Source organism: Melampsora larici-populina, assembly GCF_000204055.1.
Source record: "Melampsora larici-populina 98AG31 unplaced genomic scaffold MELLAscaffold_46, whole genome shotgun sequence".
In the NCBI taxonomy this organism is placed as follows: Eukaryota; Fungi; Basidiomycota; class Pucciniomycetes; order Pucciniales; family Melampsoraceae; genus Melampsora; species Melampsora laricis-populina.
In genome coordinates, this window is record NW_006768810.1 from 680,801 (window position 1) to 697,977 (window position 17,177).

The following is a 17,177-nucleotide window of genomic DNA, read 5'->3' on the forward strand; positions in this document are numbered from 1 at the left end:
CCTGGGTATTATCCCTCCAGTTCCCCTATCATAGCAATCACGCATGTCAGTGTTGCCCAAAATCGTTTTGATTTGATAATGCAAATATATGAGGGTAGAACACTTACTACAAAGTTGTTCTTCTTGCTCTTCAACTTCTTTTTTAGCTTCCTCCATTGACAAACCAAGTGCCTTATACTTTGCTAACATAGCCAACTTGCGTTCGCTCCTAGCTGTAATGAGATCTTCACGGCTGCAAGCCAACTGAGATTTTGCAAGATCGAGTTCAACTCGGTCTTGCTCAAGTTTGATTTGAGCACGTTCGGTGCGTTCGGAATCCTTCAAAGCATCGTCTCCTCCGGAAAGGTGACGGGATAGTGCATCCGCCAGTTTGGCCTGAGTCTTAAGCTCTTCCTGTCGTGCATCTTGCTCAGCCTTCATGTACTTCTCTTCAGATAACCATCGATCCTTCTCAAGCTTGATTCTCTCAGATTTTTCTTCACGTGAGGGTAGTTGAGAAGATAAGAGATTGTGTACATCCAATGCTGAGCTAGAGGTCGACCTCAAACCTTGATTGTTATCGATTTGAGCTGATCTGGGTCGTTTGGCAGGTCGTCCAGGTGGGCGGTGAGCGCTTACACCTTTGCTTGACTTGTCTGGAGATGGTGAAGATCTTCGGGCTTGGGACATTGAAATAATATCAGGACCGTTGGACGAGATGGTGAAGTCTAAATCTTGGGTAAGCTCGCCATTGTTTTCCAAAGGACTTATATCAAAATCTCGGGTTTCGTGTAATGACGATATATTGCTATCTGGAGAGTGGCTACATGTGCGCTTGGTAGAGGGAAGAGGAAGAACACTATCTTCATCTAAAACATCCCCACTTTCACGTACGGACTGGGGTATCACATTAGTGCGAGTTGACATAAAAGGTAAGAGATCGTAGTAGTAGACGCATCGTTGGAACAAAAGCTCTAAATGAGAGTGATACACAATTGTACATAAGCATTTGACCTTTCAAAGTATGATCAGCCATGGAGGTAAAGGCACATACGGTCAAACTTTGATTTGGTTGAATGCTCTATTGCCTTCCATTCATCACTATCAGATGAAAAGCGACAAATCTCCTTTGTCGAGATACCTGAATTCCCGTGACAGTTTCTAGAAGTGAGTCTCAATCACTTCTCGTCACAATACCTGAAACACTAACCTGAATTCCCGTGACAGTTTCTAGAAGTGAGTCTCAATCACTTCTCGTCACAATACCTGAAACACTAACCTATAAGGTTTGTTCAGGTCACAATATAAAATAAGGAAAAGGGTCGACGCGATGAGTTCAGTAAGATTCTTTTCCTTTCCGTAAGAAGACGGATCAATTTCACCTGAATTCCCGTGACAGTTTCTAGAAGTGAGTCTCAATCACTTCTCGTCACAATACCTGAAACACTAACCTATATAGAACAAAAGATAGAAATAGACAAGTACAAAAAGGACACTACTTGTTAGATGAAGAGAATAGAAAGAATAGACCAGTTGACTATGTATCTGACCTATAAGGTTTGTTCAGGTCACAATATAAAATAAGGAAAAGGGTCGACGCGATGAGTTCAGTAAGATCTAGCGTCGACAATGATTCAGATGAAAAAGAAAAAGATAACATCACAGTATGATAATTAGTAACAGTCATATTGAAGATCAAACTAATGGAGAGTAGAGACTATTGATGATAATGTAGTGAAGGGGTTGAACTTACTCTTTTCCTTTCCGTAAGAAGACGGATAAAGGAAAAGAGTATTAGCGCGAAAAGGGGGAGGCGCAATTTAAATAGGGATCATTTAAGTTTGAGTCTGACATCTTAAGTTTGAATAAAACTACTGTATTTTAGTATGTAAAGTGATTTGATACTTAGAGTCTTATTCACCTTTCACCACGGCTGAAACCTAGGTACGAGAGACTGAGGTGTCTCTCAACACACCCCCTGTTTCAGCTGTCAGTGTATGACTTCTAAACCAATTTGATGACGCAATTCCTTGAATGGTCCGGGGTGAAGTGGTTTTGTTAATGTATCAGCAAACATGTTCTTTGTACTAATATGCCTAAGCTTGATTAAATTCTTCTCCACTTGTTCTCTTATCCAATGGTACTGCACTTCTATGTGCTTTGTTCTTGCGTGAAAAATAGCTTTCTTGGTCAAGGATACTGCACCTGTACTATCGCTGCATAGAACCGTGGCTTCAGATTGAGGTAGTGAGATGTTTGACAATAATCCTCTAAGCCATACTACTTCTTGACCAGCCTCTGTTGTAGCTTTGTATTTGGCCTCGGTTGATGATAGAGAAACGGTGGGCTGTAAACGACTTTTCCAACTTACAGCAGCTCCGTTAAGTTTGAATAGATAACCGGTAGTTGATCTTCGTGTGTTCGGATCACCAGCCCAATCTGAATCAGTGTGGCATTCAGGATAGCACCAGCTCTGATTCCCTTCGATAACATTGTCTTGAGGTGAATAATGTAGTCCTAAGCATTGAGTACCTTTCAAATATCGAAGTACGTGTAATCCCATCTGCCAGGCTATAGTTGAAGGTCGTGAAAGATGTTGAGACAGAGCACCTACTGCATAAGCAATATCCGGCCTTGTACCCTGAGCAATGTACATTAGGCTACCCACCAAGCTGTTATACGGAAGGTTAGATTGTTTGAATTCGATAACGTCAGAGTCGGTGGCTTTCATGATCTTTGTGCCGCCTGGAAAAGGAGTCGAAGCTGGTTTGCTATCTTCAGCATGAAATCTTTCCAGTACCGTCTGGATGAAAGCTGATTGACTTAAAGCATAACCCCCATTGTCTGTGGAGTAGATCTCAATACCAACAACGCAATGTGCCGGACCCAAGTCCTCCATCTTCCACTTCATCTTCAGCAGGGATTTGATTTCATCTATTTTATCTCCGGTGATTGCCATATCATCGACGTGGAGGTAGAGTAAAGTTTCCAAACCTTCTTCATCTTTACCATACCAAAGAAAAGCATCATGGGGGTTTTGAATTAGACCAATACTTAATAATTTATCTTTAACTTCGTCACTCCAGCATCTAGCGGACTGCTTGAGGCCATACAACGCTTTCTTCAGTCTAGCTACCTTCCCGTTTGCTCGCTCAGAGTCGTATCCTTCAGGTAACTCCAGATAAATTTCCTCCTTGAGATCACTATTGAGAAATGCGGCTATAGCATCCATTTGCTCAATAGACCAATTCTTAGCTGCTGCAACTGCTACAAGGATACGAAATGAAGCTAGACGGCCAGTGGGTGCGAAAGTATCATTGAAATCTATGCCTTCCGTTTGAGTATAACCTTTTGCTACATATCTTGCCTTATGTTTAGATATTGTACCATCGGGATGAACTTTATATTTGAAATGCCAACGCCCACCTACTACAGGTGCATTCTTTGGTCGGTCCACAATTTCCCACACTCCCATGTTCATAATGTTCTGCATCTCCTTGTCACACGCAGCTTTCCATTTGTCAGCATCGGGCATCTTCATAGCCATTTTATAACTCTTTGGTTCAGCCCTAGCCTTCATAGCTTCTCGACACATGTACACTTTTGATAAGTGAGAGGATTGTGAGATTTTTGGTACAAAACTTCTCATAGGTGGAGCTTCAGCCCAGTCTGATTCTCCTGGAGCGTAACGCTGGACAGGACGACAATCGCGAGTTGATCGTCTAGGCTCATCTTGCACGGATGGTTGAATAGTTGTTGTCTGGTCTTTGGTATTAGAGATTGGATCTTCTTCAACGGGAGGTTCATCCTCATGATTAATCGGAGGGGTTTCTAAGATAGTCTTAGGAGTGAGACTCTCCATCAACATATCATCTTCGTCATCCGTTAAATCAGGACGAGTCATAGTGTTCTCGTTTGGTTCATTTTCTGGCTCGTTCCTTTCTGTGGGTTCAAGCGGCAGATCTTCGATAAACAACCAATCAGGGTTGTCTTCGGCATCCTTAAGAAAAGGGAAAACAAGGGGTTGAAAAGTCACGTCGTGACTGGTATGGATTTGATTTGATTCTTGGTCCAAGATAATGAAATTGTGATTATCCTCCGCCACTCCAATCAGGATACCTGGACGAGAGACAGCCTCAAACTTTCCTCCTCGAATTTCTTTTCGAATGTGGCGGTAAGCAAGGCACCCGAAAGGAAGAAAGCGTTTCAAACTTGGTTGTCTTCCTTTCCAGAGGGCGTAGGGAGTAGTTTTAAGATTCAGTGAAGTTGTGATAGTTCGATTCTGTAACATGACAGAATATGAGACCGCGTGATACCAGTATTTAATTGGTATGCATGACTGTATCATCATGCAACGAGCTTTTGTGTTGATTGTTCTATTTGAACGCTCAGCCACGCCGTTCTCTTCCGGAGTGTGAGGAGACGTAACACGAGTGATGATACCCAAGTCTTCCAGGTATGGAGTAAGGAGCCCGTTGATGAACTCGCCTCCTCCATCAAATGAGAACATCTTAAGTTTCTCACCCGTCTGTCTCTCGGCAAAACTGATGTATCGTTTGAAGACTTCAAAGACGGTCTCGGCACTTTTGTCTGGTAGGCCAAAAGAGACTCGGTAACTACTATAATCGTCTGTGAACAATATATAGTATTCCTCTTGGTTGACAGAAGAAGTTCTAATTATTCCACTCAAATCCACGTGCACATTTTCTAGGAATTTGATAGCTCTAGGCCTAGTGGATGAAAATGGTAGGCGATGATTTTTCGCTAAAGGACATACTGGACATCTTGTTATTATTTCAAAATCATTTGTAGTGACAGTTTTAGGAAGTACATCATCAAGATAACCAAGGCTCCACATTCTTTTAGGGTACTTTTCACTTGGGTGGCCTAATGAATAGTGTAGTTTCAAAATTGTGAGTTGATTCGACTTTGATATTGATGATAGATGTGAACGATGACTGACCGGTGATCTTATGGCCACGTACATCATACTGCCTTCTCCGATAAATTGTCCTATGAATAGCTCCTTCTTCCCATGATCGATTCAAAAATGAGGATCTTCTAGCACAGTCGTAACAGCACCAGCTCTCAGCAAACGACCTCCAGCGATGAGGTTTCGGGATAAATCGGGTACATATAAACAATCCTTCAGCTTGATGATTTCTCCTTTAGAATTTAATAAGTTTACATTCCCAATTGAGTGGATATCGAGAGTAGCACCTCCTCCGGCGAGATTCAATTTAGCACCGGGGTCATGATTTTCCATTAATGTAGCGGATTCGAATAAGCTCGCATCATGAAACATGTGATGCGAAGCTCCGGTATCGATCAGAGCGACTGAACCACATTTATCTCCAGCACAGGTTACTTGAGGATCGGCCGAGCATGAAAACTTTCCATCAATCTCTACTCGGTAACTAACTTCTTTTTCTTCAAGTTTGAGATTTTCAAAAGCCATATCGAGTTCTTCTGAATTTGGGAAATCAGAAAGATTAGAATGATGATTTAATCCTCTGGCTAGATGAGCACCTCGGCCACCGCGACCTCTACCACAAAAACCACCACGACCTCCACCACGGCCACCACGTGGATACTTGATCCATTCTCCAGATTCTTGTTTGGATCGTTTCCATGACTCCATTTTGCTGGCATTGTTAGGGTGATGGTAACATTCCAACTGATCGTGAGGTTTTGTTGGATGGTCCTGACCTAGGCATTTAGTCTTACTGCAAGTTTGCCATCTTCCAGTCCGGCGGCTTTTACTGGCTTCGGAAGATTCTGCGATACGACTAGACTGTTGCCGATTGGAGGAAAACATTTTTCGAGTTTGGTAGGTTTTCTTCAATTCGGTTTCGAGGTTTCGGAATTTGACATGACCTGCGTCTAATAAATCACAGCCTTTTTCAGCCCAGCTTTGGTTGAGTGATCGGACAAATTGGCGAGCCTGTTCTTCTTCGGACATTTCACCGTTTGAACCTAGGTAAGCGTCAACTTTGGCTCTGAAGATATCGATATATTCTAATAAGTCTTTTGAGGAGGTTTGAGACAAATCAGTGATTTCGCTTCGTAACATGAGTTTGACCGACTCTGAATTACTGATATGATATTCGCGGATCGTCTTCCACAGTAAAGAAGGCGACGGTATCGTAATTTTAATACCGTTCTCAAATTTTGATATCATTGATATAAATCGAGTGGACTGAATAAGATCAATACTAGATAGTAGCCAGTAAAACAAGGCTTTCTTGGTGGCTGATAAGACTTCGGGGTCCATACCCGTACCTCCAGCATCTTCTGAGTCAAGATAATGGTCATAGGACGTGGCCATTAATCCAAAACGAATCGCGTCGGACCAGGCAACATAGTTGGATGTTGATAACTTGATGTTGATGGTAATCTTATGTAAGATTGAATTCATTTTGATTGACTGACGTTGAGCGGGCGTATCGGTGTCAATTGGTGCAGTGGCAGCCATATTAGCGGATGGGACAGTAGTATGCGCTGAATGAGCTGATTCGGATGAATTTGAATTCTCTGATTGATCTTCTGTCTGAGATCCGGCGTAAGTCTCGTCGGTATCCTCTGAGTATGGAGCTGGGGTGGATGCAGGTGTTGGTAACTGGGAATCGTCAAGTGCTTCTTCTCTTCCTGACATGGATTTGCGTTTCGAATGAAATAACTAAGAGCTGAACCAAGCTCTCGCTACCATGAAAAGCGACAAATCTCCTTTGTCGAGATACCTGAATTCCCGTGACAGTTTCTAGAAGTGAGTCTCAATCACTTCTCGTCACAATACCTGAAACACTAACCTGAATTCCCGTGACAGTTTCTAGAAGTGAGTCTCAATCACTTCTCGTCACAATACCTGAAACACTAACCTATAAGGTTTGTTCAGGTCACAATATAAAATAAGGAAAAGGGTCGACGCGATGAGTTCAGTAAGATTCTTTTCCTTTCCGTAAGAAGACGGATCAATTTCACCTGAATTCCCGTGACAGTTTCTAGAAGTGAGTCTCAATCACTTCTCGTCACAATACCTGAAACACTAACCTATATAGAACAAAAGATAGAAATAGACAAGTACAAAAAGGACACTACTTGTTAGATGAAGAGAATAGAAAGAATAGACCAGTTGACTATGTATCTGACCTATAAGGTTTGTTCAGGTCACAATATAAAATAAGGAAAAGGGTCGACGCGATGAGTTCAGTAAGATCTAGCGTCGACAATGATTCAGATGAAAAAGAAAAAGATAACATCACAGTATGATAATTAGTAACAGTCATATTGAAGATCAAACTAATGGAGAGTAGAGACTATTGATGATAATGTAGTGAAGGGGTTGAACTTACTCTTTTCCTTTCCGTAAGAAGACGGATAAAGGAAAAGAGTATTAGCGCGAAAAGGGGGAGGCGCAATTTAAATAGGGATCATTTAAGTTTGAGTCTGACATCTTAAGTTTGAATAAAACTACTGTATTTTAGTATGTAAAGTGATTTGATACTTAGAGTCTTATTCACCTTTCACCACGGCTGAAACCTAGGTACGAGAGACTGAGGTGTCTCTCAACATCAGATAAGTACCCCATCTCGGTTTTTTCAAGTCGTGCTTGTTGTTCTAAGTCTTCCAAAATACCTTGCCCAGTTCCACTTCGGAAGTCTTGAGCAATGGTGAAAGTCGATTGAAGGGTTCGGATCTAAATTAAATTCACAGATGCATACTTTAGTCAGCACCTTCAAAGTCGAGAGGATGTGCAAATACTGACCTGTGTCTCTACACCTTTCCCATCTCGACCTGGTAAACCTTGTTCGGCCAAGTACTCAGCAACTTTTTCCCCAACATCCTTTTTGCTGTAAATTGTTCGCGTATCCATATCCATCTCTCCCTTCCACCAATCATATTGTGTACCAGTCGTAGTTGCGGTTCCCAACCACTCGATTATTAGAACAATAGCGCTTTTCCCCTCAGAATTAAGTTCAGTTCTCCATGAAGTGTTTTTCTTTTCTTCATTTGATTCTTGAGGGTTTTTTTTTTGGTCTCTGACCTTGTTGTTGAATCTGAGGTCTTCCTCCTTGTGTATTTACGTTTTTTCTTTGGTGCATCTGAACTGGGCTCTTTTTGAGTCGAAGTACCCGGAGTAACCGGAGCCATAGTGATTGAAGGTGAGTTACTGATCGGAAATTGTTGGGTGAGACTATTAGATCGTGATAAATTCCAGCTAGTAGCATTCACTGAAGGTGGGATGATTGCGAGCTGAAGAGCTTGCCCAGTGATTTGACTTGGGCTTTGACCCCAGTTGACCGGCGATATGATCTGCAGGGGGGTGGTGGTGGTGCTTGAATCAGAAACGTGGGGCGATAGGACTTGAAGGTTTGGATCGAGGTGTATGGGAGTTAAGTAGGATTGACTTGCAGGGGGTGGGGGTGATTCAGGCATGGCTGTACAACTGATGCTCCTCTGGGAAACGGAAACTGAAATAAGTTTGGTGGCCTCAGCAACGAGGCTTTGTTAAGTCAGCATATGTAAGTCTTAAGTATGCAGATTTGGTGCAAGTTCCGTGCAAGATGTTACAAGAAGTTGCACAGAACTTGCACAGAACTTGCATAATTTCTTCTCGAAGTTTGACCACCATATATGATGAGTTTTTCTGGGGAATCTGATTTATGAATTCAATTAATCTGTGGACTTTGTGACCTTTTGTTTTCATTACAATATAACAACTTTCTTTGATTCCAAGAATCTCAAAACACAAACAAGAAAGGGTGTTCAAACCTGTGCAAGAAATGTGCAAGACCGACGTGCAAGATCCGTGCAAGATCCGTGCAAGATTTTTTGCACTAATCTTGCACAGTAATTTTTTTGACAACCCGAGTTATTGTGTTCCAAACCGTGCAAAAACCGTGCGAGACCGACTCTTGCAAGTTTTGTGCAAGATCCGTGCAAGTTCTATTCATATCTTGCACAGAACTTGCACAAAACTTGCATGAATTGATTTTGAGGTTTGAACACCCTAATTGTATGTAAATTTTGTCAACAGATACAACTGACCCAAACATCGCCTGAGTAATCATCGTGCAAAGTCAGTTCACTTGCTAAACACATCTGGAGGATGTGGATTATAAATATCGTTGCAGATGAGAAAAGAAGAGTATGGTGAACAATGACCTAGTACTACAACCACAGTTACCCACAACAGTTGCACAAGATTTTGAACATCATCATACTTGATTGCTATTGAATACCTGACTCACCAATTCTTGTGTTCAGAGTTTGTTGGCTTTGGAATGCGAATATTTTCTGATCTCATCGAATAGCAAATTTTTCCACTGTTGAAGGCTTTCTGTACTCAAAATTTCAAAAATGAAACTTAGAGAAAGAATCACTCTGAATAATTTGTATTAAAGACCAACTAAGATAACAAATGACGAAAGTAGATTGATCAAGTGTCCTCTGTTTCTATATGAGTAAGACTTCGAAACAAAGCATCAATGAGATGTCAAAAGAAAATAACACAGGTCAATCACTTCACAGAAATCGTACAGAAATTATACAAGCTCTACAAAAGATACTCAAGAAAAATTAGGATGCAAGAAGAGAGGCGGGATGATACTGTGACCGACTAGAATATTCGGCCCTAATGTCAAAGGTTGACAATTTGAGGTGAAAGTAGCTTTGCACTCGATCTATAAGACCCGAGGCCCATAGAGCTTGTTGCTCCACTTCTTAGGTGGAGCTACCTTACGCATTGCCAATCCTGACACGATACCAACATCGAGGTTAAAAAGACGTGTAAAGGCAGCTTTGCTGAGATCGGCATGTGAGACCCCTGGTTTACATCCTCCACAAAGATCAACAACTAAAAGAATTGAAGGTCAGTTTTGATGTCACCCTTACTTGCACACCTTCGAACCAAATCTAATTCTGCTTACCTCGTGCGATCACTGACTTGCCTTTCCGACGACCGTCATTAGCAATTATTGAGATCTCTAAGAATTCCCCGCATGCCGGTCGTTTATCCCATTTTTGAGTGACCGCAATGACTAACGATTCATCAGTCGGAGCCCATTTTGCTAGAGACAAAATGGCGAAGATCAACTCAATTGTTAAAAGGTGGTTGCATGGGAGTAAGGAGAAGAAAAGCTTGCTTACATTTATGTCCGCAATAGGGATTGAGCAGATCGTGACCAGTATACCAAGTGATAGTGGCTACAAGAAGAAGGGACGAGAATGAGCCTCAGAATTTGAAGTAGTTGGCATTACGATCAAGTGGCTAGACTCTGGGACTGACTTGGAATTGTGGCACCTTTCATAACGTCCTTGATCTCTTTCGAAGCCTTGGTAAATGAATTCACAAGGTTCTTTGCTGCGTCTTGGGCATGTGACTTGTGACGTTTTGTGAGAGTTGCTTTGCGAACCATTCGACGTTGATCAGGTCCAGAGTTTTTCTTGACGCTGCGGCGGGAAGAATATATCATGTTGGGTTCACGAGTGACGGCTAATTCAACCTCATCAGGGCCGTTGGCATCGGCACGGCGAATCAGGCGGACATCACCAATCCTTTTAGCAATATCTCGAGAGCCTGTGAGAGAGCGCCGGCGCCAAGGCATGTCTTCTAATAAATCCACGAGTGCTTCATCCCAAGACACAAAGGGAGAACCTCCGCTAGAAAGTGTAGGTGAAAAGAGAGATCCCGCGGTGTCATCTTCTTGCGGTACTTCAATGAGAGGAGGGCCGTGTGATACAGTAGGTGAGGTGGAATGTGATATCATGAGACCATATGAGGAAATCGGAATCCACATAACAGCTTCATCTGATGAACTTCCAAGCGCTTCGACTGAGAAACCTATTTTATGGCCAGTTTTTGCGTAAACTGATCCGAGGTTGTGCAATGCGAATAAAACTACTGGAACTGTGAGAAACATTTTGAAAAATAAAACTTCACGAAAAGCCGAAGAGGCTGAAGTCTAAAAAGGTGAAATGAAGGGAGATGTGTTTTGAAAATCAGATGATGGTATCTTAGTTGTAGGCTTGAAAGTTCTCGAGTGAATTTAGCTGCCGAAGATTCAAGTTTGAGATGAACAAAAGAGTCAACTGAAGACAAATATGAAAGAAAGTGAATGAAAATGGGCAATCATGGTTAGCTGTGATCGAAGGGCGGGACTTATAAGGGCACTTCCAAGGGACGGATGGAAACCGTTTGGTAATGAATTCGGCAATGGACTGCTAATCATAAGATTTGACCTCATCTGCCAAGAGTTGATAGAGATCTCTAAACAATAGAGAATGTGACATTTGCGAGTTGACCGTTTCGTTAAGCGCCCAGATATCAAATCGACTATAGACCCAAACTATCATCCGATTACTGACAAAGCTTCCGAATCCTGGATAGTGATGAATTCGAGCAGGTAACGGGATACCATTACTACATAGACCCGATCTCACTATCAGTTTATCCTGACGAATGCCAACGAGACATGATGATGGTACTGGAGACGATATCAACTTCAGTGTGTGATAAAGTTGGTGATAGAATTTTTGTGCAAATCATGAGTCTATGTGTATGCGTACAAATCAATCGACATCTTGACGTTCATGCCGCGGTCTGCACGCCTCAGCTTATCCCAGCGAAGACTTCATCCCTAACTGTTTAACCAGGACCAAGCCACCGAGAACATTCATCACCGATCAAGGAATCTTCAAGGTCATCACCAAGAGCGATTCATCTGTAGAAAATTCCAAGTAAATTGTCTGATAAGCTTTAAACGAAGGAAGGGATCCATGACCGACTAACCACTTGCTGTGCACACGCTTTGAAAGCCATAAATTCCGCTTTGCACATATCCTTCTCCACTTCTTTGTATCTTGCATTGACACAATCACCGTACCGCTTGGCCTAAAAAGTTAGATATCATACAAATTCGATAATTGGTCAATAGCATGCAACATGCTTCAGCCTAGAGACCTTACAAAAACGCACTGATTCTTTACATTCATTGGATACCAGCCGAGAAAACTGTGCTAATGGCTGCTGTCTGGTGGCAGCGGAAGTACAGGTGGCCGCCGAAGCTTGGGTTGCGACACGGGTTGACTTCATCATTCGGAGGTGTTGTCGTCAATTCCAGCCTCGTATGGTATCATCCAAGATTGGACCAAGAATGCAAGACTGGAGAGGCAAGCGTCACAGCGTCAAAAGTCCGACTCCCGAAGACAAAAGGGTGTGGAGACGGGACGGGGCAGGCCCACCATCTCGCAGTACCGCGGTCCAGGGCACGGCATCATGTCCTCATACGTCTACTCTGTGCACTACATGGATCTATTTGTGCTTAGACAGCGGTTGTTCTTAAATGCCATCTGATTCAAAATTCAAATGAGTCCGCTGAGGCACTCACTTGAAGTTTGACAAGCTTTTCTAAAACGAGTGTGCTTTATATCAGACAAAGTTAAAAGAAGTGGGTGTGCACATAGCACAAGAAGAGTATCATTTGGTCAGGAGCTTTGAGCGATAACTAGATTTGATGAAGTATCCTTCCATGTATAGGAGTCCTATTTTCGAAACCCATAACTCATATAGCTTCATCATATATATTTATAAGATACAACAGAAGCTCTTAAATTAAAAAACTACAACACAAAGCCGTTTTCTGATGATAGTTTCTTCAGATATGAATATCACCATTTTTAATCCAGCTCTTCAAACAACTAAAAGCTTCTACATCTTCTGCCGGTAAATCCTGTTCCAAAACTGCCAAGACGCTTCTTCTGTTGATTCCTTCACGAGATGATGATGCAGTACTAGCTTGAACGGTAAGATAAGACTGAGCCATACGTGAAAGACTTGGAAAGTTTTCAGCTTTATGTTTCCAAAACTCAAGTGGATCACAAGATTCTTCTGCTAATTCGGCGTTGAAATAGGCTGCGATCTCTGCATCAAATCCGGGAAATCTTTTCCGCCTCTTTGAGAACCGAGGACCATTGTCATCATCGCTAGAATGTCCGTCTTCTTCTCCGTTATTGTGATTATTGCCGAGGTTATATTGATCAAAAAGTTTGGCATGGTCATTGAATATTTCCTTGACTTCGTCGACTATTGAGCCACGCAGAGAGTGTGCTTGATCCGGAACGCATGTGAGCTTGATTCGAGGGTCAAGAACTGGACCACATATATACACTGGCTTTTGAATGGCCTTTCTTTGATAATTATCGAGGATCAATTGCATTTGGAGAGTCGAGATGAGCAACTCGGGATTGGAGTTGTCTGTCAAAAACTATCGACGCAAGACGAAAATCAGGGTCTAATGGTTCAACAGAGCCTTTACCAAAGGAAGCATCACTCACTCTTTTGGTTCTTTTGAGCAGCCACTCGTAAGTAGGCACCGCCCCCAAGAGCGTACAACGAGAAGTTGACATGAGATCTTTCGTAAGTCGTTCGAGTGGTTTCAAGATACGCATGAGATTAGCCACTTTGTCCCATTCATTCGGATTGATTTGTAACTTTGAAAATTCGGCATCTTGCATGCAGGCCATGTTGATGGCATCGCGTAACTTCATCGCTTGTTCGAGCATATAGTACGTAGCATGCCAAACTGGACTATAATCACAAAAGACTTCGAGGGGATCACCTTCGACGAGAAGACTAGCGGTCTCAAGAAACTTTTCTTTCACTTCAGGCGACGCCTTGAGTCGACCAGCCAGGCTATATAGGCGTCCGATGATAGTCTGATGATTAGCCATGTGACTGAGATCAACAGCGATACTGGACATCCCTTGATCAGCTTTGGCACTAGCTTTATCGTCCTCCTGGAATTGTGTCAAGATAACTTGACCTGCGGCGTCAATTGCGTGAGTCATGCATCCAATCAGATGATGAGTTGGATGAAATCGGTTGACAAGCTTGTTGAGGGCACCACCACTAAGAGCTGCTTCAGAGATATTATCGGCAGTGATACACATGATCTTGTCTTGGATACCATATGCTAACAGTGCGCGATGAACAGCTTCTGCTACATTATCCTCGTTGTGTGGACCGTCGAGTCGAACAAATGCGATCAATAGACTTTGAAGAGACCAATCATTATCGATCCAATGGGCAACAAGTTCAAGCATGGGATGGCCCGCCGGAGAAGTCCAAGCGTCGCAGGTCAGATTGATAAATGCGTCAAGACCCGCGAATCGAAGCGCAAGGGTAGCCCTAGCCGTTTGAAGTTGGTTGAGAACGTGTTCTCGCATCGCCTCAGGCTTTGCTATTAAGTTCTTGGCGGCTGGATTACATGCTTCGAGAAGGGCCACGAAGGTTTGATCCTCAAGGGAAGAATAATTGACGCCGCAGCTTACTATAAAATTACCCACGGCTGATAGTAAGTGCGACTCGTCGACTTTTTCAAAACTACGAGGTAATTTGCGTCGAGGTGTCGATTTGATTGATGGTTTAACATCTTTATTGTCTTCGTCATTGCCATTGGTTGGAATTACTGGAATAGATGAACTGTGCTGGGAATTGGGTTTCGCCATATTGTGCTTTCTTTGTAGGTGATTGATCATACTTTTCGTACTTCCACTCCTATCGACTGCCAGTTCCTTTAAACATAAACCTTCTCCTTCGAATTTGTTCGCATGACAGACGTTGTATGCTTTACCATCGCGTTCTGAGGTCTTGAAATAAGTCCATACCCAACTTGTACCAACTTTCGAATTTGACTTCATCTTTGACTTTCCTAATCGAACAAATGTAAGATTGGCTCTTATCAAAATTAGCCATATTGACTAGATGGTATGATGGAGCCAATAACATGCTTGAGATGCTCAGCTCATAAAAAAGAAACTCTTACGTTTCCTTGACTTCCTGCGTCCTTTTATCGATCGATCCGCGGATCACTTGGCTTTAGGCTAATCGGGCGGATATGAGAGAATCGGGTGGCGAGCAGGGTGGTGTGTCACCGATAAGGGAAGATTGGCGGGGGAATTGGCGGGGTGAAAAGTTAAATCGAAGTCTCACCTTCAATCGGAGCGTCAGCGCATACATGTAACATACATATGTAGTCATACACATACGGATATCACGTGATCTCCACCACATTGCAAATTGCGGGGAGACAGCACCGCTCACAGCTCGCGGTACAGTTCTCCAGAACAAAACCCACCAGACAGTCATTATATCCTCATGTAGGAATCCTCTCAGGTGTTTTTGGGGATTGCGCTTGGAAAGGAAGTACCCCCATCTACGGTTGCACAAGTTCCTTCAGGCTTGAGCCTGACTTTGGAGTATCTAATATCTCAAAACTTGGCATGATGTCCAAAACAGAACTTGTGTTGATCCAATGGTCAGTGGACTTTGGCCTCATTCTATTGGATGTATTCTCAAAGAGCCTTGCATTTTTTGTGCAATACTTCAGGGACTGATGTCAAAAACCCTCAAATTTATATTTCTCTAGTGAATTGATTGAGGTTGAATCAGGTTATGAATAAATGTGACTGAGTGGATGTTCAATGAAGAAGCTTGAAAATTTGAAGAATTCAGGTGATGATCAAAGCATGTAGTTTTTGATTTGCAGGGAACTTGAGAATACTTCCCACATAATTCTCCTGCTCAAGGTGATGGAGGGGTCAACAACCTAGGATTCTTAAATTAAAACCAATAACAAGAAAGTCTTGTATTTGGCACACTGAAGTAAACACTCCAAACAAGGAAAGACAGTAGAATTTGCTGGTTTTGAATCTGACTCTAAGTTATTCACCATTCAGATTGGGCTTTGAATTTGAATACTAGCTGAGTGGGATTGACTTGGAGTTGAGATCAGGGAAATATCCTGATCTGGTTCAAGTATAGACTTATGATTGAGTATACCAATTCTGAATCTCCTTAACTGAAAGCCATGTGATGTTCTCAGTGCTATGTAAAAGGTGATACCACGAAAACTGTGTAAAAACATCTCTTCAATCTGAGATTTTTCATATATGCCTGAGAAGATGTGCCTCCCAAGGTCAAGTTACAGAATTGCAGAGGTATACTATGTCAGAGAAATTTTGGGATATGTTTGGAAAGCCTGACTTTAGAGAATTGATTTGGTCATTCAAGATGAAAGTGTGTCAAGAGGCATATTGTTGAAGAGTAATCTTCTCTCTTTCATTATTGTGACCAGCCTTCAAGTAGGTCTTGTTGAGAAGTTAGTCTGATAGATTTAGTGACATGGATTCTATGTGAGGCTCGAACAATTAATCCAAACTTCTTTCCAAAATTGGGTGGCTTTGAAGGTCTGTGGTATGTACCAATGCCGGATCAAGGTGGCACATATGCAATGTTTTTTGACCCTTTTGTAAGCAATCTCGTTGAATACAACAAAATTCCAAGATGTGCTATGTTGAATCTATGGTATTCGACCACATTCAACCCTGACATATGGCACGGTGGTGCAGAAATAAGACTCAGTGACAATTACAAGGAAACTCTGATTTTGAAAACAAGTTGGCCTTAGACCTTTTGGAGCCTGGTCGCGTTTGAGGTGTAAGAGCTTGTAAGAGTCATTCATCTCGAGAACTTTCAGTAAAAGGCTCAACTTCAACTGGCGATGTGTGAGGTGTATTTCCTGCGTAGGAGTATGGGTGTTGAGATTTGGATGTCAGGATTTTGCTGGTGAGAAGCTGAATGTTTTTCGATAGGATGTTAACATCAAGAGGCAAGGACCACCGTTGAGGTGGAAGTGGGGTCCGGGATATGGGTGTGACTGGTATCAGGTCAACTGCAGAGAGTAAGGTAGGAAGTAGAGAAGTTGAGTGTTGGTTTTGTTTCGATTGTTAGGTTAATGAGATTTGGTTCTTCATCCTCAGCCAAAGTGATTGAAAGTGTACTATACGATGACAATTAATAACATTCAAACTGATGACCTCTTACCTTCAAACTCACCAATCCATTCTCGTCAACACCTCGCTACCCTTCAATCACATCGAGATATCATCACAGCTTTAGCTCAACTCGGTGAGCTTCATACTACTTAACTTTTTTGATTCGATCAAAAAATCTGAGTATCGATCTCAATTGACTCAAGTGCTGTTTACCAATCAGAATCGACGGAATTCAAGCTCGATAGCTCTTTGGCCGACCTTCTCTCTTCGCCCGAAAGACTAGAACAGCCACTCACACAGATAGACGATCTTAGGCCATTGGTCTCTTCACTCTCTCAAGATGCATCGGTCCTTCATGAAGT

General features: G+C 42.4%; 2 protein-coding genes across 2 annotated transcripts; both read right to left on the reverse strand.

Annotated features, from left to right (window-relative positions):
- Window positions 1–8: 8 nt before the first annotated feature.
- Window positions 9–906, reverse strand: MELLADRAFT_91895 (uncharacterized protein; the record flags this gene model as incomplete). Its single annotated transcript, XM_007414856.1, has 2 exons — window positions 9–25; window positions 108–906. The coding sequence occupies 2 exons, from the start codon at window positions 904–906 to the stop codon at window positions 9–11; spliced, it is 816 nt and encodes a 271-aa protein (XP_007414918.1).
- An 8,756-nt stretch (window positions 907–9,662) lies between these two features.
- On the reverse strand, window positions 9,663–10,901 carry MELLADRAFT_91896 (uncharacterized protein; the record flags this gene model as incomplete). The annotated part of the gene is made up of 4 exons (XM_007414855.1): window positions 9,663–9,835; window positions 9,909–10,049; window positions 10,129–10,185; window positions 10,268–10,901. 4 exons carry the CDS (start codon window positions 10,899–10,901, stop codon window positions 9,663–9,665), a joined length of 1,005 nt encoding a protein of 334 aa, XP_007414917.1.
- Between the last annotated feature and the right edge of the window lie 6,276 nt (window positions 10,902–17,177).